Source organism: Spea bombifrons, chromosome 3 (assembly GCF_027358695.1).
Source record: "Spea bombifrons isolate aSpeBom1 chromosome 3, aSpeBom1.2.pri, whole genome shotgun sequence".
Lineage (NCBI taxonomy): Eukaryota > Metazoa > Chordata > Amphibia > Anura > Pelobatidae > Spea > Spea bombifrons.
In genome coordinates, this window is record NC_071089.1 from 27,964,893 (window position 1) to 27,991,844 (window position 26,952).

Here is a 26,952-nt window from a genome sequence, read left to right on the forward strand (position 1 = left end):
AATGGACTTCTCCAAATAGTAGAAACAGTCAATTGTTTACTAAAGGGTTAAACCTCATGGTTTTTGGACACCTCATTATCCTGGGGTGAAAAAAATCTTGAGGCTGGAAACTTCCACAGCTTCCAGGTACGCCTTAAAGACATTCGGATCATGAATGAATTCATTGCGAAGTGGTGCAATCCTAAATATCGCCTTGTCTCCATAGTTACAAGTCATCCAATCGCCTGGCAATTAGCAGTAGGGGCACGGCTATCTCTGGCTTGCTTCCCCTTATCCCTTTGTCACGCTGGCTGTCTGTAGAATACATGAAAAGTGCGCATGCGCTCTAATTATCAAGGCCGTAAGTCCAGGCTGCTCTGCCCTGTGCCTTCTCTGCTCAGGTCCCGCCCCTCTCCGGTACACTGAACCAAAAGGCACGGTCTGTTGTCGCTTGTGCCACACTGGAAAGGGAAACAAAGAAGCTGCAGTCATGTCGTCGTCTTCATCGTCGGAGCAATTCGAGGAAGGGGAGTATGAAAGCCAACCCAAGAGAATGAAGTGCGCCCAGGAGGACGGGGAGATAGACTATACATCTGAGGAGCAGGAGGTGGAGGCGGCGACAGAGCCGGTGAAGAACACTTGGGGAGAATCCAGGGTAACAGAACCTATATGTATACATACACAGATACAACAACAGTATATATATATATATATATATATATACACACACAGATACATAGTATATGTAACAATAGTATATATACATATATAAATATATATATATACATACACACACACATACATATACTATATGTAACAATATATATATATATATACACATGTATACACACACACACACACACACACACACACACACACATGTACATAGTATATGTAAGAACAGTATATCTATACACACACACACACACACACACACACACACACACATGTTATGTATTACATGTGTGTATATATATATATATATCTCACTCTCTCAAATAAATGAACCATGTGTAACACAAAACATAATCCAGCTAGATAGATTTTGTCTTTGTGTATATATTGTATGCATAAGTACATAATTATGTCTACATTAGCTGTTTTACGTATGAACAAGAACAAACTTCAATTGTACAATAAATGCATAAAAAATAGGACCGAGAAAAATTTCAGAAAATGTCTTGCACATTTGGAACTTTAATTTTATTTATTTTTAAATCATAATATATTTAGAAACAGCATTTTTTATGACATATATATTTTCACATATATATATATTTATATATATATATATATGGGTGTGTGTGTGTGTGTAAATGCTAGATATATCTGTTATGATGCTGTTGCACTAAAGGTGCCACAGAGATATATTTGGTTGTATACCAAACGTGCCTGGTGTTATTTGCCAAAACTGGGCTCTAGTACATCCCATAGGGTACTAAATGGAAATACTATAATGTAAAATATATTTCTACCATTTCTGGTAAGTCCCTGTTTTATTTATTTATATGTATATGTATATATATATATATGTGTGTATATATATATATATATATATATATATATATATAATTAGCCAACCTCATTGTCCATACTGTATGTATTATCTTCCAATGACGGTTTTGTGTGTCATGCATACAAAAAGGGATTTTAATTAGGGCCAAATATCTGCCCTAAAAACACACATCCACTAGGTAGTTATAAAATCTTAAGATTTTTTTTCTGTAAAATACAATTTCTTTATGTTCTGTATAATCGGTCGTGATAAGTATCCTGCTTACAACGAACATGTCTTCTGTACATACTTTCTTCTGCTATATTTTTATCTGTAGCGCAATATTTGGTCAACCGTAGACTACAGTTGCTTAATATCCCATTTCTTCATTGTAGCTGACATTCTCTCGCCTTAAAACTGATTTACTGAAGTCTTTGTTATTTTTTTGTATACTACGTCTGGTCTTTGTATGTATTAGGATTTTACAAAATCCAGGAAACCTCAGTCTGTAAAAAATGATACCTTTTTAAATATCATAAAGATCTCAATAGATTTTTTCTTATTCCTAAAAAATAGGGTTTCTAAAGTGTGTCAAGATTTGTCAGTCCCTACAATGTCAGCAGACACACAAAGTATCATCAAACTTTTTATCTAACGGCATTCAGACATGCTGTAGACTATTGCTGTCAAAAACTTTCTTCTTGTTTTTTTATTTTTTTTGGAAGTGTTGGCATCCTAAAAAACCTTAACGCTATTAAAATTACTTTGTAAATAATATGGTACCTGTCCTGATTTTTACATCAGCAGAGCTGTGCTTTTGTTGGCACAATCTGATACATTGTAACGTTACCAAGTAGTATCCATAGTTGTTATTATTTATTGATTTATATAGCGCTATCATATTCCACAGCTGTTCCAATAGCTAAACAGGACATCGCAATTTGGACTTATAGACACAACAGGAGTCCGAAGGAGCTCACAATCCAGAATTAAACGGCGTCCTCGCAAAATACACACAACGGGAATTGTGATTGCAAATTTTGTGCGATTGTCACGCCGATGGCACCATTCCATTGGTTGCTATGAGGATAAGATCACTTTTTTTTCAACTTTGCATCATTATTATAATGTTTCCCATTATTTTCATCTCAAGTAATAAAAACCAGTCAGCATAAGCCGGCTGTGGTAATTAGGGAAAGGTTTATTTATTCAGTTGATACTCTTATCAGTGTGTGAAATAATAGACCTAACATTTGTACATTCGTGGATATGGGTAAGATAATGTTTCACTGTATAATAGAATGTATGGAGTTTACTTTTTTATTACATTGGTATCTTTTGTATGTTTTTCCATGTTGATAAAGAGTATTATTGGGGCGAAGATGTAAATACAGAATAGTTACCATGGAAACCAATAGACTGTTCCTGCACCTGCTTATTTATATTTGTATAGCAGCGTTCTGCACGGCATATATTTCTAAATGAGGACTGTTCTGTAGATAAAGGCTCTACATCATGTCCGGTAGTTTATACTAGTAGCCGGCGTTTGCATGCGTAGTTTACACTATAACTGTCAGGCTCTGTAATCCAGAATCAAAAATGTGCTCAAAGGTCAAAACTCTGCAATAGCTCAGCATGTTTTCCAATGGTTTCCACGGCTGTATCCGTAACAGTTTTGCAAACCGCAGCCAATGGATCCTGCAGGAGTTTTCAGTTGGATGGATATTTTGGGGACTTCTGGCAGGAAAATTTGTAGTATGGCAACTACTTATTCTCTGCTAAGCTCAGCGTGAAAAGTCAAGTTCCACTAAATATTTAGAATGTCAGAAATTTGCGATAAAAAGTGATTTCTCCAGATTTTAGATTTTTTTTTTTATGTTTAAACAGTTTTCATAACAATTATTCATTTGAATCACAATAATACACAAATAGAAGAAAGCATACAAATGCAGGTTTTGCGGGAGTTCCAAGATTCAAGAAGTTTCTATCTATAATGAAACTAGTATATCTATAAAGAAAAACTTCTTATGGCGGAGATCAGTGTTTTTTCCTCTATCGTGTGCCTTGGTGCATTTCAGAGTTTTCATTTTATCCTATTTTTTTACTTAATTTGCTGTGGAATGAGGCTGATCTTAGATAATATTGGCGAATGTGGAGTTGGCACATTCACATTAAAGCCTCACGGATCACAGTTATTTTAATTTACAAGTTGGGAACCTCCATTGTGATCCTCCAAAGAGCGACGTGTTTTTTTTAGCTTTAAATGGGGGACTTTGCTGAGCATTTACCCAGAATTCATGCTGCGCAGACAATATTCTCGCTAAAATCTCACTTTTAGCATTTTTTGCCCACCAGATAACTCTCATATTAACAGCCTTCTCCTAGTTTCTACAAAATGTGTTGGTGTTATGTCCCATTGTAAAACAAGCAAGTAAACGATTCCTAACAAATGGCGCTTTACATAACAGTTTGGACCGTATCAAAGAGCTTACAATCTGGAAGGCATCATGCACTTTCCAAGACGATCCAGCCGTTTAATACATATGATAGCTCAGGTATCCCTTTACATGTACATGGTGTCCCTGTTGCAAATGCATTTTTTGTAACTTTAAAAGAATACATGGTACTTATAAAGTGGTTTAATATACCGGTACATTCTTCTTTGTTCAATCGAACAATATTCTGTCTATACTGGCTGCCTGCTAATGTTTAGTGATTTCTCTCTTTCCCATATTGTTACAATCCAGTTCTGAGTGTTGTGTAAAAACCTTAATGAGGATACGGTTATCCGTGTACATACGTGTAATGCAAATATTTGCTTTTGTTAAGAAAGGTATTAAGCCATGTTTTTTTTATCATCAGATATTTTACTATTGAAAGAGTAATCATAACAGTCTTGGACAACTAGTTTTAAAAGGACCACATTTTCAAATTTTAGCCAGAAATGCCTTAGTTTGTTTGTTTGCAGCCAACATGTCCAAATAAATCTATTATAAAAAATATAATCAAAAGTGACACTAAGTAGGTATGTATGTATGTATGTATGTATATATATATATATTATATATATATATTTATAATGTGAATAAGTACTCAAATCACAATATAACACCCTCCTTGTTTTGCTTTATACCCGTATGAATGCAATATTTTTGTTACATTTTTATGCAACATGCTGCATAGAAACATAGTATTTGATGGCAGATAAGAACCATTCATTGCGTCTAGTCTGTCCATTTTTCCAGATTTGAGGACCTTAATCAGTCATCGGTCTTTTCTTTGATTCAGTATAGCTTTATGCCTAAATCATGCGTGTTTGAATTCCCTCGCTTCATGAACATCTATTGGTAGGTTTTTCCATTTATCTACCACCACTTCAGTAACTTAAAACTTCCTTACATTATATCTGACAACGTTTTAGGTTGGGACAAGATTGGAGCAAATGTCTCTATACGAAAAAGTTCACTTGTCGCCCATTTTTAGCCACTTTCTTAGGTATTAAATTCTAGGAGTTAATTAGATGTATATGATGGAATGTGTAGTAGGAGAACGTACATGAAGAGGACTGGACAGATCCTAGGAACCAGGTAGACCTATCTCCTAAAATGCTATTACAGTGCAGTTTTATGTTGATCTCTATGAAAGGAACAGCCCCTGCTTCTGGTGCTTGTTCTCATTGATCAGTTTAAGACTTGTATTTGCTTTTTGTATTGACATTATGCTGTTTAAACACTATAACAGGCTGTTATGCAGACTCATGCAGACTTAGCGGCTGGTAAAGCTGGTGGTAAGACGTTGTGGTCAGAAAAGAAATAGAAACTAAAAACAAGAAAAAAAAAACATGCAGACCAAACTATATACCACCGCAACATCCAAAGCAATAAAATCCAAACCAGCAGGCAGGGGGTCAGCCAAGATATCCAAATCTAGATAGTATCAACAGACTACAAGAAGGGCCGATGGTGCATAGTCATTATTTCAAATCAAACCGAATTAACTGAACATGAAAACATGTGGAATGACATAATTAGGTTCACTGTTATGTTGGAGCTGGAGGGGGAATATCTTCATAGACCCTTTATCAGCAGCCAATGTGTTCCAATGGCACGTTGTGTTGGCTAATCCAAGTTTTAGTGGAAAAGTCAGTTGATCATTAGAAAATCCTTTTTCAATTATGTTACACAGCTAGAAATGTCCTTGTTTTCCATGAAAATAGCTAAGTGATCACCACACTTTTCAGTGGTCCTGAAGGACTGTCAGTTATGGAAGCAGAATGTCTAGCTGCTGACAACATGCCTCCTTGTTGTCTTGTTGCAAGTGCTAGATTTTCACTTAACACTCACGTAGGTTGAACTTGTTTGCTGCTTTTCCGGTTTTCTTATGTTGCTGCAAAATATAAGTAGATCTGCCTGTTTTTAAAACCTGCATGCAAATCGGCAGGTCAGAAGTGCACCTGAATTTCTGAATGCATTTTTTTATTTAAATGCTTATGTTATCATGCCATTTACTGCTTAGTGGGGGTTTTGCTGTAATTAAACATATTTCATTGTCTTCGTCAGGATGGAGGTGGCAATCATCACAAAGTGTCGGTATCTCCTGTGGTCCATGTCCGGGGGCTTTGTGAATCAGTGGTGGAAGCTGACCTTGTGGAGGCACTGTCACAATTTGGGACAATTTGGTATGTATTACCACAATAATTGCACCTAAACTAACTAACATTTACCCTGTGACATGCATTTTAAGTGTGTTTTTTGACATTGGTCTTCTCATTTGGTCATACTACCAAACTTTCTGGGTGAAGTCCTGCTTCCCCAGGTCTCCAGATCAGTTTCTATTTTTTCCGAGCAGCGGAATGGCCTTTGGCCATGCCTGCTTCCTACCAACTTCAACTCCTGCTGACTAAAGGCTGTCAAGCTAGCCCCATCCCTTTGTACAGACCCCCGAAGAGGGAGAGCTCTGGGTAGCTTAAACTGGAATGTTCCTAGGTATGCTTGTAGGGCTTTTCTGTTTTGTGTAGCCACATCAACTTCTACTCAACCACCGTTAACATAAAAAATAGCTTACAGGAGGAAATGCTTACAGGAAAGACAGTTAAAAATTAGTCATGGAAAAAAACAGAACAAATTCTCGGGATACAGCTTTAAAAGTACTCTGTAAAAAGAATAAAAACCACAAATGGTGCAATAACGTTTAAAAGGTTTAAACTAGTTGTGCCACTAGTTGTGCCACACTCACAAGATTGTAGTAGGTACTGCGCCTTTAAGATAGCCTGTATCTTAAGAATCCTGGAGGTTTGCTGGAACTTTTAAAACCTTAAAGTTTTAAAAACCGGTCATCTGCTGGATACAAACGAATGATAGGCAGACAGGGTATCTTCCAAAAGCTCTTTATTTAAAATAGCCCATTAAAAATGCGTAATGTTTTAAGAAACTAAGTCTTAGTCTTAGAGGGTTAAAAAGCTAAGTACCCTGTTTTTATATTATCTTTCATTCTTGTAGAACACAGTTACAACTTTATTGTAACAATTAGTCATGGTTACTAGATTGGTTGTGCTAGGGAAAGAGTGAGTCTGAAACTTCCTGGGCATAGCTTTCTAAAAGGTGTCACTTGCAAGTCAAATTCATTTGATGATTTGTCTCTCCATTCATGGTAATGTTTCTGCACTTCTAAAAAGATTGGTTATTAGCTGCTGCAGTGATCAAACGGTGGTTTGAGGTCCAGGCATCAAGCCTATCTGATAACTTTGTAGTATGTATAAGTAGAATGCATAGAGGTCACGATTCTTGGCTTAGGGCATAAGTCCCTCAATTGAAAATCAGTGACCTAATGTCTTAATTTCAGCAGTGAAAACCCATTAGGTCGGATACTGTTGTTTAATAAGACAGCGGGCCTAACAATGATGGTATTTATGGCATGGCTAGATAACTTGGGCGTACTTAGACACTGTGAGGCTCTTTTATTCTTTTTTAAGTCTGGTGACCTACAAAAAATCGTACACCTGCGTCTATAGGAAATGGCATTCTCTGTAGGCATCTTTTGGTTTTGCGTAGTTGGGAAAGGATAATAGTGCGAGAAGTAGAAACTCAGTCGCATGTAGAACTAAATCGGCTTCACACCACTGGCTCATAATAGTTTGTGCAGTTGATCAATTTCTACAATAATGTTTTGCAAAATGAGAGTTTGGGAGATCTTATTCTACATTTGTACTGTATTTTAACAAAATAGAAACAATTTTAAGCTTAATGTTTTAGAGCATTCAGTAGAAATGAATGAGTAACACAAATTATAGTCACACCATTAATTAATCTGTGTTATAGATATTTATTTAGTTGACTAATTATGTTAGTATAATTAGTTATTTTATAAAGTTACCCCTTCCTTACTATATTTTTTGTTTTGATGTGGGTCTAGTTATGTTATGATGATGCCCTTCAAGCGCCAGGCACTAGTGGAGTTTGAAGATATTGAGTTCTCCAAAAAGTGTGTGAGCTTTGCTATGAATGAGCCAGTATATATAGCTGGCCAGCAAGCCTTTTTCAACTACTCTACAAGCAAACGGATCACAAGGCCAGCCAACGCTGAAGACCCATCTGGGGGCAACAAAGTACTTCTTTTGTCAATTCAAAATCCCCTCTACCCAATTACAGTGGTAAGTCTTCTTTTCTACCTATACACTATCTGATCCAATATGTATCACTCATCTAATACAGTGGAACACAGCTCGATCATTTAATATCAAAGCAATATCTACTACAAGTATTATTAAATTATAATAATAATTAAAGTGCTTAAATATATAACATTTTTTACACCACTTTTTATGTAAAGAGTTGCAGTCTTTTGTTGATGTATAGAAAATTTCCTATTAATGCCACAGAGCAGTGATCTTGCCTTGTTATCATATCTCATTCAAAAGTGCTAACTGAGATACAAAAATGTTTAATCGTAATAAGACTAAATAACACATCGGAACTAAAGTTGGTATACAATAGATCATATATGTAGCTCACAGTTTTATTAATTTATTGATATTTTCTGTAATCTGTGGCCACTTAATTTTTTTATTTCTATGTATGTAATACTATGCACCTTGATCACTTTCTAATGAAGATGTCAAAAGTCAATTTAAAGACAACCTACATTATAACGCAGCTAAGGTTTTGCCAATGTTTAATATCTTATACACTATATAACAGGATTTTTTATGTACTCGTAAAAATAATTTATATTTATTCATAAGTGTAATTTATATTCCACATTTGTTCCTCACTGTAAAACTCATTTTCTTTGTTTTTGGCCCTCAGGATGTTTTGTATTCTGTCTGCAATCCAGTTGGAAAAGTAGAACGCATTGTTATATTTAAGAGAAATGGAATCCAAGCAATGGTTGAATATCCTTTTTTTTTTTAAAATGTGGGACTCATTAAGAAATGAATATTAACATTTTGATGACAATTGTTTATTAATCAGACCAGAATATTTTTTTTATCAGTCTGTATATGATATAAAGATTTTAAAGATATGAATAAATAAAAAAACACAAATAAATAGATATAAAAACACCAAGGCACCCATTAGTTTAGAGAGATCCAAATGGTCTACAAAGACCCCAAAGTTTAAGTATACTTACTTTATCTGCAGACCTGAAAGCTACAATTATTATCAGTCAAGTGTGCTCAAACGCCCCACTGTTTGCCCACTTTTTTTTCATTTTTCATACTAAATAAAATTATATATTTTTGAAAGGAAAGTGTAAAATAGCCTACGTACGTGGTTAAGTATTTTTTCGGGGGAGTTGGACAGTACTAGGAATGATAATAGGTCGAAAAGCACATTAAGACGATTGTGAATTTGAATTAGGTATTACAGCACACCTTAAACTCCTTAACATAGTCAACGTTTGAGACCGTTCATAGTGCCCAGAAGGCCAAAGCTGCTTTAAATGGAGCTGATATATATGCTGGATGCTGCACTTTAAAAATCGAGTACGCCAGGGTAAGTTCAAAAACCAAATCTATGTGCGTATGCTCCCTGTATACACTATATGACACTCACTGCCGCTTTCAATCCGCATAGCCCACGCGACTCAACGTCATTCGCAACGACAACGACAGCTGGGATTATAGCAAACCTTATTTAAGCAGGAGAGGTAAGAACTGCATTTTGTTAGGGGTCATTTAATACATCGCATACACAATTCAGATCGGGGAAAATGTTTTGGCTGTTTGTTTTGAAATCCTGAAGGGGATTCATCATAGTTACTGTCCAGGTCTGGCTTTTATTAGCCTTGTCTGTGGTGAACTGTTCAAACTCCCGAAGGTGCCCTCACTCACAGACATGCTTCTTGCACCAAAGACTTCTATTTTCTACAAGCGGCTTTTCCCCTTCCTCTTTCACATTTTCTATCTCTGAGGGTTGGGGGAATCTAAACCTATAAACTTGCACGCTGCATCTCAACGGAAAAGACTTTGTTTGCACGCATTAAAGCTGGACAAGGCACTCCGAAGTCTAGAGGAGGATCTCCAGCAGGCTGACTCTACACCTCCTTCATGCACCACATCGGCAACAGCAAAACCTCTCCGAAAAAAAAAAGCCCTCCAAAAACCACAGACTTGCAATTCACCTTGACTACATTCTGCATGCATCATCATCACCACAGGCTCCCAAAGGAGGACACTTGGATTGAATGTTGTTCAATAACCATGGTCACCTGGACTTGCAGTCACTGACCACAGTACTTAAGAGTACAAACTGATCTGTTCTTCCCCTGCTGGATTGGAGTGTAGTAGCATGAGAATCGATTTCTGTACAATATCATAAGTCCTTTAAAAACAATCACAGTATTGTGTGTAGGCTCAGTGGTTAACCTGGTGAAATGCAATATACATATTGGGTTGGCGCCAAATAGAAGAGAGTCACAGAGAAGAAAAGAACTTGGCTATTTGTCCTGTCCATTTATCTTCTGGATTATTGGGACATCGCACTAAACAAATACATACACTTTTAGTAAAGGAAATGATCCAAATTATGCATTTATTGAAAAGGTGGATGAAATATCCACTGCAACATTAACTGCGGCATAGCATTTTATTTTAAAGGGGCATATACATCTCAAAATGTCAGTGTATTCCCAGTCACTCACTTAACTATTGTGTTTATATATCCAGACAGTAATTATCATCACTCCCAGATTTTTAAATTGGGTTCTGTAGAAAGACAGTTAAGCAGATCTGTCCTTTTATATTTTGCTCCACTTAGCATAAAATCAACAGACACTTTTAGGAAGTATATTCTGCTTCTATAGCAACAAAGCTTTTCTGCTTATCGGTACAGTATTTGTATGTCCCATGAAAACACAAACAAATGAAACAGTCTTTTTAAGAAAGATAAAAGTTTCTAATGCTATGTTAAGTAGGTGGAACAATTAGCCCTTTAAGACCAGGTTTTATGATTCAGGTTCACTACTAGGGAACAAAACTTTTGTCGTTCTTCAGCTCTTTTAAGCTCACATTCAATGTTTTCTGGGGTACTCTGTAAGAATCTTTTCTCACCATATATTTCAGTAACAATAATACCCCTTTAATATTTTCCGAAAGATATTATATAAGCAGTAGGTATAACTAAACCCCATAAACGCAATGAATATTAGCATTAAAAGGCAGAAGGTATGTAAAACCAATTGGGATAGCAAGAGCAGCTGTAAGAATCACGGCTTAAGCCAAGGAGGCGCTATCTTTTAACACAAGGAATAATGCTTATTTTCAAGCTATATATTTATCAAAACTAATGTTTAGGAAATGACGTATCCATAAGGAATCTGTATAGACTCAGCTTATCCCCATAAGGCTAGCCTTTAATTTGCTATCTATATTAGAGTCCAGTAGAGAACTGGACATAGAGCAGGTATTAATGTATTTTGAATCTTCACAATATGCTTAGGCTAAAGAACAAGGGTATTTTTAGAGAAGACAGGTAGGCTTCAGTGGTTATGTTTGTCAGTTAAACCTACATTATCATATTTTACTTGGAGTTTAGCCATTTTACAAAGATGTATTAAAATACTGTCCATTTATTCAAGAGGGATAACATAATATGGACTTACCTGATAGTTCTGGCTGGTTTAATGTACTTGTTATATACCTTCTTTTTAAGCCCTGCTTATGGTGTATAGAGTGCTGGAGTGATTACCCTGCTAGGCAGTGTAGTCTGTGTACAAGGGCAGTTTCAATGTATGTAATAATTATGGAAAAAGGGAGTGTGTCTATTGTCACAAGACTACAAGAACAAGAACCTAAAACCTGGCTGCATTGGCTGTATTTTTTGAATTATCGGTATAGTCTCCCACATCTTAGATGCTATGGGGGTAATATATTCAATTATGGTGTTGATTGGTAAACGTGTTCTAGTCGCCAAAGTGACCAGTTCAATGTACACGCTGCTGGCTTCCTTTCTACCACTTCTTACATATAGCCCCTCTGTATTTGTTATCAAAATGTTAGGATTTGTTTTCAACTCAGGAATTGCTATTTCCAATATCTAAATTCTGCTTCTGATAATAATTTCCAATGTAATTGTGTGTGTCTAAACAGCCTATGAAAGAAAATGTAACGCAGCCGCCACTTGCCCTGTGCATGTAAACTGTTCTCCGGATGATTGTTCACTTCTATTGTAACATTGTCCACTGTGTTAACTGATTGTGAAACCGTGTAATACAGGTTATTGTTGGATTATGCTGAAAACTCTTGAAGGGAGACCACTTTGAAAATGTGTTGCTGGTGAAGCTAATAGTAGGATTCAGGTACTGTCTTAAAAATATGCCATGCTATTTCAACATGTTTAATTCATGAAGTACTTTGTAAATCACATTACTGTGCAGTGTTCTCAAATATTGTATGCTGTGCTGTTCTATGGAAGCTTCTACTTGCTTATTTTTATGTAGTTGCTTGATGCTGAATGTGAATATGTTCATTTTTTACTATGTCTCATCTATGATTGCACTATAGTTTAAGTGACTAAAATCTGTGAATATTATAAGTTTTTGCATATCCTGAGGTTTGAGGGGAAGTGGGGATTGAATGATAATATTGTTACCGATTCAAATCACTTTCAAACGTATTATGGATCAATCTCTCTGGCCAAATTACCAATAGACATTTTTTCTCAAATTACTAATCAACAACCATGACATGAAATGTATATCAGACACATAAAAACAGATTACTTACATTGATATCCCAACATGACACAGTCATTTGGACAGAGCACACAAGCTCACTTGCTATTTCATGGCATGTCATATGAGTGTTAAAAGCGGCTGGCAGCTGCTGGGTTAGTAGACTTACCTACATTTTGTTTACGCTAAAAAAAACCCCTCTTTTTTGTCTCTCTCATAAAAAGGGGCTATGCCACTTGGGTTGGTGGATATTTGTCTCCCCTTCTTTTTGATTTGAGCTCCTTGTTAAAGGTTAGATGAGGCATATGTATCCGAACCTCCTCCTTATCACGATATTTACTTGGTCTGGAAGTCCAGCCATCTCATTTTAGTAATATCATGGCCTAACTTGGCAAGCTTGGACTAAATGCTAAAGCCTCACAAGGAGTCATTGCACATGTTGAAAGAACAAATGTAAAGGAGTTCTGTCTTTCCTAACATGGCCAATTTTTACTAATTTTAATATCTGTGTTTCAGACCGTGGTAAAGGCCGACAAAGACAAGCTATTCTAGGAGACCACCCTTCGTCTTACAGATACGATGGTTATGGTAAGTCCTTTATGTGTCTAATCGTGATTTGTAGACACAGCAGTCTATTGTTGTTTATTTAAACTATTTGCTGTTCTTGTGTACACATACATTTAATCGCCACCGAAGATGTGTTCATATATTTCCATTCACCGTAAAAGCTTTTGCCCAAAATACCCCTGGCAACAAGGATCAGTCATTTCAATGAACAAACAATAGTATGGGGCACCTCTGTATAAAAGTGATTTGGGTGCACACTGGCCCTGTGGAACATATCCCCCCCCCCCGGAATGTAAACAGTTTTGAAAATTGACCATATCATTAGGCTGAACCTGGGACAGTACAGGAAATAAGAGACAAGAATATATATACGTAGGAGTCACAGCCCTAAGTGCTCCTATGACCACTGGGACCACTCTGGCCTTCACTCTCCACATCTTCTCTGGTATTTCTCCAGTTTATCATACTCCTTCTTCCTGGTGTTGCTGTGACTTGGCACCGCTACATCTATCACCATCTGTGTTCTCTGGTCCTTGTCTACTACCATGAAGTTGGGTTGATTGGCCGGTACCTGTTTGTCTGTCTGGATCTGGAATTCCCACAGAATGTTAACCCTGCTATTCTCCACAACCTTCTGTGAAATCTCCCATTTGGACTTGGGATGGTTTAGCCCTTACTTTGCAAAGATGTTCCTGTACACAATGCCAGATACTTGATTGTGCCATTCAGTATGCACTGTTCCATGCAAGCATCTTACACCCCGCCACTAAGTGTCTCAGAAGCCACTCTTCATAGTCTGCACCTTGGGCCCTGTCTGGTGAGGTAGATGAATACCTCTATGGATCTGGTCTTTAGTGCCTGCTCTTATGCTGTCATTATCAGTGCCTCAGTGCTGTCTTTGAGTCCAGCAATGTCCAGCCACTGGCAGGATTTCCCAATGTCAGCCATCTCAGCTATTTGTCTATGGTACATCCCATGCCGGTTCCTGGCTTGCCATGGTACTTCGTCTACTTGATCTTCCTTCCATGTCTGTTGCGGGTTCAGGCATTATCTCAGCAGCCAATCCTTGAGTGTCACCTTACTGATGTACTCCCAGATGCTCTGGGTTTCATCCAGGACAGTGTCTTTGACACTTACCAGATCCCGCCTGACTTCTTTCCAGCTGGGGTACAGTCTCTGGGTTTTGGAGTTGGGGTGGAAACCTCCATACATTGTGAGGAACTTTCGGGTCTTCACATTGGCAGCCTCCATGTCCTCCCTTGGCCAGCTCATTATGCCGGCAGGGTATCTGATGACTGGCGGAGCGGATGTGTCGATGGCTCTTCAGGATCTGCCTTATCTTTCGGTGGTGCTTGGATGTTGCTGCCTTCCTTGCCTAGTCAACATGCTTCCTGTGTGACTGTGGGATACCAAGGTTCTTGTAGCTGTCTGTGTGTCTGCTATGTGCCCTGCTGGTCTGTGTGTCTGCTATGGCCATGCTGGCCAGCCGCACTTCTCCAGTCTGAACGACATCCCAATGTCTTTACTGTAAATCCGTGTCAGGTGGATCAGCGAGTTTGTCTTGTTCGTTTTTGGCATACAGCTTGATGTCAATGTAGAGGAGGAGAACTATCCAATCCTTGGCTGAGGGGGTTCAAGCCTAAGCAGAACAGCAGCCAGGACAATGTGTCACCTTGGTGGTCACTTGTTGACTTTGTATAGCTCCAGGCATTCACAGATCCATGTGCGTGGCTTTGAGTCGTAGGCTTTCCTGTAGTCAATCCAGGCTATGCTCAGGTTGGTCTGTCTAGACTTTGAGTCTTGAGCAACTGCTCTTTCTATGAGTAACTGGTACATGGAGCCTAAGGTGCTGTTCCCAATGATATTCTGAGCTGTGCTCATGTACTGGCCCATGTGGTCCTGTGACTGTAATGCTGGATAGAACCGTCCGTGTTGTGGGGAGGCAGGTTATAATCTGGAATATCTGGTAGTAGTATGTTTGGTGGATGTGGATTAGCATTTTTGCATGTAGGTCCCTCCAGGGGAGTTTGAACTTTGGAGAAAACTGGTTCTTTATTCATTGTCACTGGCACCCTTTTTTCCATGCCTGGTTTCTGAAGGCCTCAAGTATCCAAGACAATTAATTATTCTGAAAAAAGGCATTTATCTTAGAGACATCCACATAAGTCCCATGGAAATATTTTAAGGAAACCTTAAAAATGTAATTTTCCATGGTGGTTAATATGCTACACAAAAAGTAGGAATGTTGTGATACATGTTGATGAGCTTAAGGTGATCTTCTATGTAGCATGTAACCATATGACAATGTAATGCATGAGGTTCTACTGTCAGAATTGGGTATCTATTTTTAGTACGGGAAATAAGGGGTTCCCAGGGGCTACATAGTCCACGTAAAGCAAATAATAACAAGAAAATGCTTTTATAAGAAAATGGGGGGGTTTAATACTGCGATGAATCCTATGAAAGGTGAAGATGTATGGTAACAAGGACTTAACAAAGATGTAACTAACCGCAACAAGAATGTAAAAAGAATGTTATACGGACAATTGTTATACGGACAATGGCATCATGTTTACTGAGATCAAAAGCCTCACGCTAAATAAACGCTTCAGGTTTCTTTTTACAGCTCCTATCACACAATATTTACAGACAGGCAATACTGCTTTCACATACAATGCAGTACACTATTTAGACCAATAAAACTATTTGCCGTTGTACATTTGCCTTTTGATGTGATTTCAAGAGAGTACAATTGTACTTAAATTAAAGTCTCTGCCTGTCCATCCTGTGAGCATGGGAAAATCAACAGGCCAAATGTTCTTAGTCAGGTCCGTTCACTTCAACTTCTTCTACATCTATAATGATTTTAATTTATCTTTTTAATATTAGTATTTTATAGGTGCTTGACATAGTCTGCATGCTACATTCACATATATTACTTTAAGTTAAGTTCCAACTGGAACCAAACCTCTCCATACATACCCTCTCTCCCAGTTTTGATACTAGTATTAGATTTTTACTGATTTACTTGTGTGCCTTGCAGTGTTACCCCCCAGGGTTCTGTCATAAAAGTGAGCTGATCTATGTTCTCACTTTAATTCATTTTGTATGTACTAAATCCACCCATTCTTTTAGTTTGATTTGTCTCTTATCACCTTTTATGGGGCAAAGCGTTACCATCTTCTTAACTTCTTTGTCTAGGAAACCATGGCCCTCTGCTCCCTTTGCCAAATCGTTATAGGATGGGATCAAGAGATACACCGGAACTGGTTTCTTACCCTCTGCCTCAGACCTCTTCCTCTTACATCCATGGTGCCCCTCCTGTTGGTTCAGTAGCTATGGTTAGCAGCTTGCATCAGGAAAAGATGAACTGCTCTCGAGTATTCAACCTCTTCTGCTTGTACGGCAACATAGAGAAGGTAATGGAAGCCAAAGGTACCTGACTTTTCAAAAATGTATCTAGACTCTTATGTAATATTTCCGAAGTCATCTTTTATAGTATATTCTCTGAAAACCAGGAGTAATAATTGTGAGAGTGTTGCCCTTATGTCTCCAAAACCTGTCCACTTAATAACATTAAATAACAAGGGCAATAATAATGGCAAGGGCACTATGTATGTAATGCCAGGTTTCTCTGAATTTGCACTTTAAATTAGTGAAGGAAAAACCATCCATGGTGTCGGATCACTCTCCTATAAGTACCTGGGCGGCCTTTGTTCAGCTAACACTTTGCCACATGCCCCTGTGCTAGACCCACAAATGGTACTTCAGAATGTTGAGGCGGACACCAGCAAAATACGTTTTTCATACTAAAAAGTATGGAAGACTATATTCACATCAGAGTGACTCTATTGCAGTGGTTCTCAACCCGTGTATCCTCAGGACCCACATTTGTCTTTGGTCATTAAGTCGCGACCCAAAAATAACCCCAGAAAAGGGAGTGAAAAGAGGAAGAGGGGAGGAGCAATCAGAGAAAAACTTTATTCAGCTCCCACTAGGAGCAGACAGCGACCGCAACTCAATCAAGCAACTTGCTTTGCGGTCGGGGAGTAATGCTGAAGTACATTGGCGGACCGGAGGCTGCCTGATGGCCCTGATTGTTGCAGCCGCGGTCCTGACAGCCTGCTGCTCGCGGATTGCCGCTAGAATGTGTAAGGCAGCCCAAAGAAAGTGACATTTTCCCGGTATGCCTCCAGTCCGGCCCTGACCCTCCGCGACCCACTGAAGACAGGGTCGCGACCCATGAGTTGAGAACCACTGCTCTATTGGATCCACTTACCTTCACAAGCAAATCTTCAGAAAAAACAGTAATACCATAAAAAACGGTGACCCGTCATAGGGCCACAACTTTACAGAACGTCTAAGGCCTAGGTTTCATCCTTGTTAATCCCATAATGACTGCATCAAAAGTAGATGCCACTTGTGTCTCTTGCATTTATTACTTTCTTCTTTACAGATGATCCCTAAGGTATCAGGTCTGTTTACAAATAATTCCCATATGAATATTTGCTTATTCACCTGTGTTTTCTGCAGGTGAAGTTTATGAAGACTGTTCCTGGTACAGCCCTAGTGGAAATGGGTGATGAGTATGCTGTAGAAAGGGCAGTCACACATTTGAACAACGTGAAGGTTTTTGGAAAGAGACTGAATGTTTGGTGAGAGAAATATGGCGATATGTGCAAACTGAGGTTTTTTTAAATGGCTTTAGGTTTCATCTATAATTTCTGGTTCCATGATACGCTTATGTCCTTCGTTTACCAAGTGTCATGCAAGTGTGGGATCTAGCTGTCTAGATGCTGGTTTTGTTCAAAACATTTTGCCATCTGGTGACCAGCACAGGTTTTTTTTTCCTGTGGTGTCATTTGTCCCGAATTAAACTGATCATATAGCTTCAGTCACTCACATTGATTCTGAAAATGTTTATTTTCAGTTCCTGTGAGCCAACAAGATGATCTGGGTAACTTTTATGAAACAGCAACAATAGAAATCATTCGGTTTCCAAACCACGGCTTTATTAGTAATTTGTGTGCTGAAGCTGTTCTGTCAATCATTTTTTTAAATGGCAGCCCGTCTCATATATATTTTTTTATTCTTCTATTAGTGTGTCCAAACAGCACTCTGTTGTCCCAAGCCAGATATTTGAACTAGAAGATGGTACAAGCAGTTACAAAGATTTTGCAATGAGCAAGAATAATAGGTTTACCAGTGCTGGCCAAGCATCCAAGAACATAATCCAGCCGCCATCTTGTGTTCTGCACTTCTACAATGTTCCCTTGTGCATGGATGAAGAAATGTTCCAGAAGGTAACCAAACGACAGACCTATTTTCTTGCATTTGCATAGTACTGTGAGAAAGTGAGAAAACAGAAGAAAAATCTAAATCAAATCAATATTTGGTGTGACCACCATTTGCCTTTAACAGCATCAATTCTTCTAGGTACACTTACACAAAGTGGGGAATTATTTAGGCATCATAGGTGTATGATTAAACAATTATACCAAACAGGTGCTAATGCTCATGAATTTAATATGTAGGTTGAAACACAGACACACCTAGGCAGACAGACATGGGTTTACAGATATTCTGCCCAAGCTCTTTTGAAGAACCCGCAAAGAAACGTGCAATATTGAGGACTGTAGAGACCTTGGTGGGTCAGCCAAGGAATCTTAGTGCAGTAGATAAAAGACACACCTTGCTTACTTCCCTTCACAATCTGAAGATGCCCAGCAGTTCCATCAGCTCAGAATTAGCAGAAAAGAGTGGGACCCTGGTACACCCAGACCCAGTCTGGGGAAATCTGGTCAGAAGTGGTCTTCATGCAGTCAAAAAGCCATACCTCCGATGTGGAAACAAGGGCAAGCGACTCAACTATTCATAAAAACTCAGGAACTGGGGTGTAGAAAAATGCCAGCAGGTGCTCCAAAGGGCTGGAGAGCGGTACAATGAGGAATTTCCAGGCAACAGTAAAACATGTGGGTATTTGGTCATAATTAATGATCTCCTCAATGCTGAGCAGTACAGACAGATCCATCATGCAATACCATCAGGGAGGCATCTGATTGGCCCCAAAATTATTCTGCAGCATGACAAAACCCCCAAACACACAGCCGAAGTCAAGGAGCAACTGAGGCTGCCTAAATACACTGAAGAACTGTGGTTAGTTTTCCAAGAACAACCTACCTGCAGAAGAATTTATGCTGTTTTGAAGGTAATGGGTGGTCACACCAAATATTGGTTTGATTTAGATATATATTGTGATCCTGCACAGTCCTCTATGGTATTAAAAAGGCACAGTCTGTGAATTAATGGTAAACCACTGTTTATTGTATAATCCACCAGTAACAGAAGCATAAATCCCAAATTCCTACAAACAAAATCCTAGCTCATCTAAGCTCTTACTAACATAGATGTCACTTACTACTCAGGGTCTACGCACAATATATATATATATATATATATATATATCTGCTGCCTATGAAAAAAGGTTATATGTTATACACCTGATAAGGCTGACAATTTACATTCTTTATGCTAGCAGAATTACTAGTTAAATACATTTCAACTAAAATAACAAAATGGCTATAGTTGGATTACCCTACATGAAATGACACCTTGTATTGATAACACTTGCAACACTAAAATGCCTTGTATGCAAAGGCAACCAGTCGGGTTATACTGGTGTTTTAGGCTGTCATCTCCCACTGCTGTATTCTGCAAATTCTTTTGAAAACATATATATTCACAGTATGAGTGTCTTGAACTAAATGGAACAGTCTCCCTGGGTCTGCTTATGAAAACAGTGTATGTTTAGTAGCCTGAATGTGTCCATGCTTTTTTTTTGTGTCCCAGCTCTGCGAAGAACACGAGGTTCCCACGTTCATCAAGTTCAAAGTTTTTGATGCTAAACGTAAGTACAACTTTAAAAGTTTTATATATATATATATATATATATATATATATATATATATATATATATATATATATATATATATATATATATATATATATATATATATATATATATATATATATAGACAGTCATGTGAAAAAACTGTCAAGCATGGTGGTAGAGGGGTGATAATTTGGCCTTCTTTTGTAGCCACAGGATCTGGGAACCTTGCAGTCATAGAGGTGACCATGAACTCCTCTGTACACCAAAGTCAAATGTAAGACTATTTGTCCGATAGCTAAAGCTTGGCCGTATTTGGCTCATGCAACAGGACAATGATCCCTAGCAAACCAACAAATTTACAACAGAGTGGCTGAAAAGAAAATAATCAATGTGTTTCAAATGTCCAACTAGATGTGTAAAATCATAGAATTCAAAGAGGGTGTAGTTTCTTGTATATATATTAATTGTTAACTGATTTGGCTTTTTGTATTTTTCTCTCTTCCAGCATCATCTAAAACTCTGTCTGGGCTGCTTGAATGGGAAACAAAGACAGAAGCAGTGGAAGCCCTAACAGCATTAAATCACTATCAGATAAGAGTACCAAGTAGGTTTTTAGCTCTTGTATGAAATGTCTAACATAAGGGTTTTGTGTTCTAGGTTGCATTACATTACATTAATGTGTATATGTCTAAGTCTAAAATAGCAAATTTATATATTGTATATTATTTATATAGTCATTGAAATAGAACATTTATAATTATTTTAAAAGAAATGACAAAAGAATAATAACTTATATTGGCGCCCCTTAATCACCCCTTAAGTTGCTGCCGCTCTAGGCCTAGGAGGCATTCAAAGCAATTTTGTTTGAGTAAAGCGCAGCCATATAATTTTTTGTCATAATAGGTTGACTTTAGTAGATGTTATACTTGCTCCCCTATAACACACTTATTACACACATACTTCTGTTGTACATTTGAATGTTATGTGTTTTTGTTTCCAATTTGTTAAGGAACAAAACCTGTGTGTCTATTTATTGCAGATGGCTCCAATCCGTACACACTCAAGCTATGCTTCTCTACGTCATCCCACCTGTAAATGCTACCCGAAGGACCATGGCGTTCCCGTTGTAATTTCACAATGTGCATGTGTAACTATATCTTGTTTTTATTGCGTAATGGATATTGTCATTAATGGAACACTGTCATGTAAATGCTGACATGTCCTATATAACAAATCTATATGTTATGCTGGTCCAAAAGACTTGTAAATGTATAGATAAACAATTGTGATAATATGCACCTCACTCATTCTGACCCTGTGCCACCAGAAAAATGTCTGCTCCTAGAATGCCTGTTAATGCGCTGCTACAGGTTTTTCATGTACTCACTAATGAAATAACGCATTTAACCTGAATTTTATGTCTTAATTTTAAGGACATTTTATGCAACGCTTCATTTTAAAACATTCTTAATAGGTCTTGGTTTTTTTGAGACATATTTGTTTTACTTAGAATGGCACCTGTGCTAGTAAATAACCTGGCAGGTGGAAATTTAGTGGGCCATGTAGTGGGTCATGGGTATATCTGCTACAGTAGTACTGTACAATAACAAAGCAAACATTTCAAGACAAATATACCATGAAATGTATTTATATTTTGCTTGTATTCTATATTTGAGTGTTTCAGCTCCCTGCTCTGAAAGACAACCTACTCGTAGGAGAAATGTGCCATATGTCAGTAAATACTTAACAGCACACAAGGTTAATTAGCTTTTTTTTCTTACAGTTAAAAGCTAAATATCCCCCCAGATAATTTTTGTATTTGTAAAATATGGTACAGAACATTGGCATTCCACCAAATAGCATGTGCTGTCACTTCCTAATCAAGAGGGTTTGCTAAAAAGTGTAATATAAATTCAAACAAAGGCTGACGTACTCTACTGCTACCAAAATTGCAAAGTATATAAAGCATTTTGTTTATTTGTTAAAATGTGCTTAATAGCATAATTTTCTTGTTTGCAAGGGCCGCATGTCAGAAAGGTAGATGCTGATCTTTGTGGAAGTCTTCTAAGAACATATTCTATTTTTGGCTTTAGAGTTCTTTTCCGCAGATCAGTATATTACTCCATAATCTGTACATGGTCCCTCTTCAAAAGTATTCAATTCGTACCATATAGAACGCATCTTTTGAATACAACAATTTATGAGATTTCCATGTAGCTTCTGTAACTGTCTTGTATGGTTATATTAAATTACCTGAAGGGGGGAGCAGTGCATGGCTTTGCATGTACTCCCGGTAGTTAATGTTTCAAAAGAATAATTATACTATTTATTACAGTTATTTAATAACACATCCTTACTCAGCAAAGGTTTTCTATGTGAAATGCTCTTCGGAACTGTTTGGCTGTGCTCATTCCAGCAAGCCATTTGTAAGATAAAGGTTGCCATTGGTAAGGATGGCTGGTGGCAGGGTTCGGTCTTAAACCTTGCTGCTAGTAAAGAATGACTTGGAAGCAAACTAGCCAATTGCATGTGGGTACAGTTCACCCATCAGGACTGCTTGCCCAGAGTCGGCAGCCACTTCCACTACCGTAAATTAGCCTTCTTCCTGAACACTCATTGATGCCTGAAAATTGGGTGTTTCTGGCCAAGGTGTGCTCTACTTTCTGTTGCCCAACTACCGTTCCTTATAAATTTATATACACACCCATCCTGAGACAAATAAGTTGCATAAGGTTTATTGCACTAAACTATTTATTTAGTAGTGTAGAGCCCTTCTGTGCCTATAACAGATCTCTACACCGTATTTACTGTACCGACATAGATTGATGTGCCAAGTTTTTGTTTTTGTATTGTTTTCATTTTCATTTTTTTTTAAACCTACAAATCCCCATGTTATGTACAATCTGCCGTTAACTGATGTAATGGTGTTAGTGCATTGGAATAATTGGTATATTACAAAAACAATAAATGTATGGCCTTTTTAACCATGTGATCTATGGGCCTTTTGGAAAGTGTTGTTTTTTTATCTTGTGTTTAAAAGGTAAAAGGCATCAAATAGCCTGTGTGTGAAATATATGAAAAGAAATCAAGAATGTTAAAGACAATTACAAAAATTGAAGGCTTTTCATATCCCTAAATGTGCACAAGCGAAGTGTTTAAAGGGGGGATTTTGAGGGTTTATTTGAGCGTTATGGTTTCAACATACTGAATTCACTATACACTATGATGTTCCAACACCACTATTTCGGACTAAAATCAGGGCCCATTTTAATTTCCGGAAAGAAATTTATTGTCCAACACCATATTTACTCTCACACTCCCACACTATCATTTTTGTTGTCTCTCTCATGTTCTCTGAATGTCTCTCATCTTCTTGCTCGAGTCTTTTTGTTCTCCTTTCTCCTCTCTCTTTTTTTCTTTGTCTGCATCTCTGTGGACATAGCCTCAAGACGAACTTCTGCCAAAATGTCTTTGAGATCCTCCAATCGGGAAAGGACATCACCAAAAACTGTGCCATTTTAGAGGAAGTTCACACAAGGTTATCGTAGCCCTTCCAGTGACGTCCTTTACCCGGTTCTCCAATCCGGGAGAAGACCTCACAAGAAGCTCCGCCATTTCGCCACAAATGTACACAGGGTTATCTTAGGTGAAAATGGTGACACTTCTGGTGATGTCCTCTACCCCGACACTCCTATTGGGGGAGAGGAGGTCACTAGAAGCTCTGCCATTTTGGCTGAAGTTCCCCGTGAGGTTATGTCTGCAGAGATGCAGACGAAGAGAGAAGTGAGAGAAGAACAAGAAGATGCAAGAGACGGAAGCTGAGCTGCAAGTGGTTGGTCAGCTGGGGAGATCCAACATCTCCCTTGTCACCAGCCCATTGCGCAGCGAGAAACCAGAGTGATTGATCACCTGAAAACGTTTTGTACCACTCTTGCCCCCCTGGACCAGCCAACCTAGACCTAGTTGGCCTAGGCTGGGATATTTCACTAAATATCCGAGCATGTCACAAACCACAGTACAAAACATTGAGGTTCAGGTACATACCGTGGGGAAATTGGGGGTTGATAATGGCATACATTTACATTATGGCTAACTATTAAACACTTCATCTGAGATTAGAGAATCATGTCATGAAGCATAATTTGCCAAGTAATGATGCCAGGGACATTTATTCAGTAAACAATAACTGTGGCATACAGCATTGGCCACATTTCCATGGTGTCCCTTTGCAAATACATGGGGGGATTCTGCAGAATCTCGCTTTATGCTTTTTCCCCTGCGACATCTCAGTGCACGTGATATACTTACCGGCAGTCAGCTCCAGCACTGGCGCGGTCAACAACGCTTGCAGGAGTCTTGCAAGCACAGCAACTATTCCTATTGATTTCAAAGCAGTCAATCAGTGGTAAAACCATCAGACCACAGAGGAGCCGTGCAGCTGCCACACCAACCGCATCAGGTAAGTCCTGTTTTATACCAAGAAATCACTGAAAATGGCACAGTTCCAGCATTATTTCTAGTGCATTAGCCTTAAGTGCCTGATGTAGGTTAGTAATAATGCTTACCCAGGGCCAGCACACATAATGATTATGTTATAATACTTCTATCGTGTAATTTTATTGTGTTCTCTCAATGCAGTATTTACTGTTTTAAAATATTTTTAAGTACCAGGAACCTCAGCATTTGAATACATGGGTTACTTTAAAGAAAAGCAAATATCCAAAAATATATAGTTAAGTAATTTCACAATTAATTATTTAAAACCATATGCACACTATAACACACAATATGCTGGTTATTAGGCTCTAGACAGTTCCAAGCTCCACAGTTTGCAGAAAGAATGCCACGTGAATGTTTTTCTCTCACAGGCTGAAATTTGACCTTAGATCCTCAACACATTGTAATGTTCTAACTGCAGGTTGGATCCACATCATCACTTACAAGCTGCAGAAAAAAAGAGAGCTACTTAACCCTTTCTAGATCAGGCTATTAACCCATAGAACAAGTGGAATTTTCTATAGTATTTCTTTCTTCAACGCTACTATTCAATTGGTTCAAATTTATATACCCTTCTAAAGACGCTTTATTTTAAATATCATTTAGTATGCATAAATTTAACAAAGAGAATATATATTAGGGTGTTTTGTCTATGAAAAGGAAAATATTTTCTTCATTTTTCAGAGCACTTCATTTACAGTTTTATCATCAATGCATCACAATTATAGGGCAAATATCACAAGGTGTGCATCATGTTATCCAGCATGAATATATTTGTAAAACGGCATGCCGGGCCACTATCCACCAGTGACAAACGGCCACCCGCAAAGGTTTATAGTTTTGAAACAGTATTTAACTTGGCAGACCTGCACAATTTCAAGGCAAGGGGTCCAGATTGAAAATTGGGATTCAGAAATAGTTGCTGTGTATTTAGATTTACTGGTTATATATATATGCAGTTTTTATGCAAAGTGCTCTGATTTCAAGCCAATAGTGCCGTATTTGCTCGATTATAAGATGACCCTGATTATAAGACGACCTTCCCAAACTTTGGATCTTAATGAAAAAAAAGGCCTCAATATAAGACAACCCTATTGGACAAAAGGAAGAAGGAAGTCAGAAAAAAAAAGAAGCGGCAAGAGAAGAAGCGGAGCTGCTGGGAAAGAGACAAGGACACAGAAGCGGTTGACGGAGAAGGTAGGGAGACATTGAGAGAGTGCGTGAGAGTGTAAATGAGAGTGTGAGATAGTAAATGAGAACGTGAGATATCTCGATAGAGTGCCAGAGAGCATGAGAGTGAGTGTTATAGCTGCAAAGGGTGGCACCAACTACATAGTAATGTCTATGTATTTAGAATGCAAATTCATCAAAGTCCCTGTTGGTGTAATGGTCAGGTGTCCCAATACTTTTGGCTATGTAATGTATAATGCCATGGGGAAAAATGTATATATATATATACGAGAAGAACAACAGCAACCTTTCAGTATGACTTTTTTCACAATACTTTTCAGATTCATTAGTGTACATTTCTATTCTTATTACATCTGGTGCAGACATCCATGGCGTAATTACAACACGATGACCTAGATATTTTGAACAATAATCCAAGGCTTTTGACACACCTTGTTTTCAACATAACAAGCATATTATTTTCTGATAAATGGTTACATGTTAATTAGAGAAATCCTAATCCTGTTATTGAACCAAGTTTAACATTTCAGAAACAGAGTCCATTTCTTTTGTTACAATCCAGAAACTATGCGTTAGGCAGGACATATCCACTGGAAAAGCCACAATCTCAATCATTCTTCTAGTTTACTTTGCCATTTGGCTTGTTCCAGCAGGAATGTATACCCTGTTGAGGAGCTTTGTATTATCATTAAGATTATTACACAAGACTCACTGGTTGTATTGAAAATGGCAAGTAACACACAAAAATTAATTATATATATATATATATATATATATATATATGTATGGCTTATAGAATATATACAGTATATGTCTCCTGCCTTCACTCACCTAGGTTAGTACTGTATCATTTGGTTGTTAATATCCTTTTTCAGAATGTTTGATAGGACTTCTTTTATAGCTACAGTCACATCCAATTTTTTTATTTCTAGTATCAAATTAAAAATATTTTTCTAAAAAAATGATGCTGTTCTTTCTTTAATAGTCTTAGTATTTGCATAATGCAATGTTTTTAGGCAGCTGTCATTTGTGTGTGTTCTAGCTACACATAATGGCTCACCCGGACACACTGACTAATGAAAGTCAGGAAGGGACTTAATTAGCGTTGTAATAAATAATCAATTAAGTGTGGTGCCAGAGTAGAGAAAGTCACCCAAAA

At 37.8% G+C, this 26,952-nt stretch overlaps 1 protein-coding gene across 1 annotated transcript; it reads left to right on the forward strand.

The window, feature by feature from the left end:
* Positions 1-332: 332 nt before the first annotated feature.
* Positions 333-21,518, forward strand: HNRNPLL (heterogeneous nuclear ribonucleoprotein L like). Its single transcript, XM_053459369.1, has 13 exons — positions 333-634; positions 6,034-6,152; positions 7,886-8,123; positions 8,779-8,864; positions 9,372-9,468; positions 9,550-9,622; positions 13,163-13,234; positions 16,415-16,632; positions 17,747-17,868; positions 18,315-18,516; positions 20,063-20,120; positions 20,611-20,709; positions 21,145-21,518. Exons 1-13 carry the CDS (start codon positions 470-472, stop codon positions 21,198-21,200), a joined length of 1,605 nt encoding a protein of 534 aa, XP_053315344.1. The 5' UTR covers positions 333-469; the 3' UTR covers positions 21,201-21,518.
* Positions 21,519-26,952: the final 5,434 nt, after the last annotated feature.

What these genes read in the sequence shown, in the direction of transcription:
- HNRNPLL (XM_053459369.1), top strand. Translation starts at nt 470, where the DNA reads ATGTCGTCGTCTTCATCGTCGGAGCAATTCGAGGAAGGGGAGTATGAA. An exon ending in TGTACGGCAACATAGAGAAG is followed by an intron (nt 16,633 to 17,746) that starts GTAATGGAAGCC and finishes TGTTTTCTGCAG; the next exon opens with GTGAAGTTTATGAAGACTGT. An exon ending in ATGAAGAAATGTTCCAGAAG is followed by an intron (nt 18,517 to 20,062) that starts GTAACCAAACGA and finishes TTTGTGTCCCAG; the next exon opens with CTCTGCGAAGAACACGAGGT.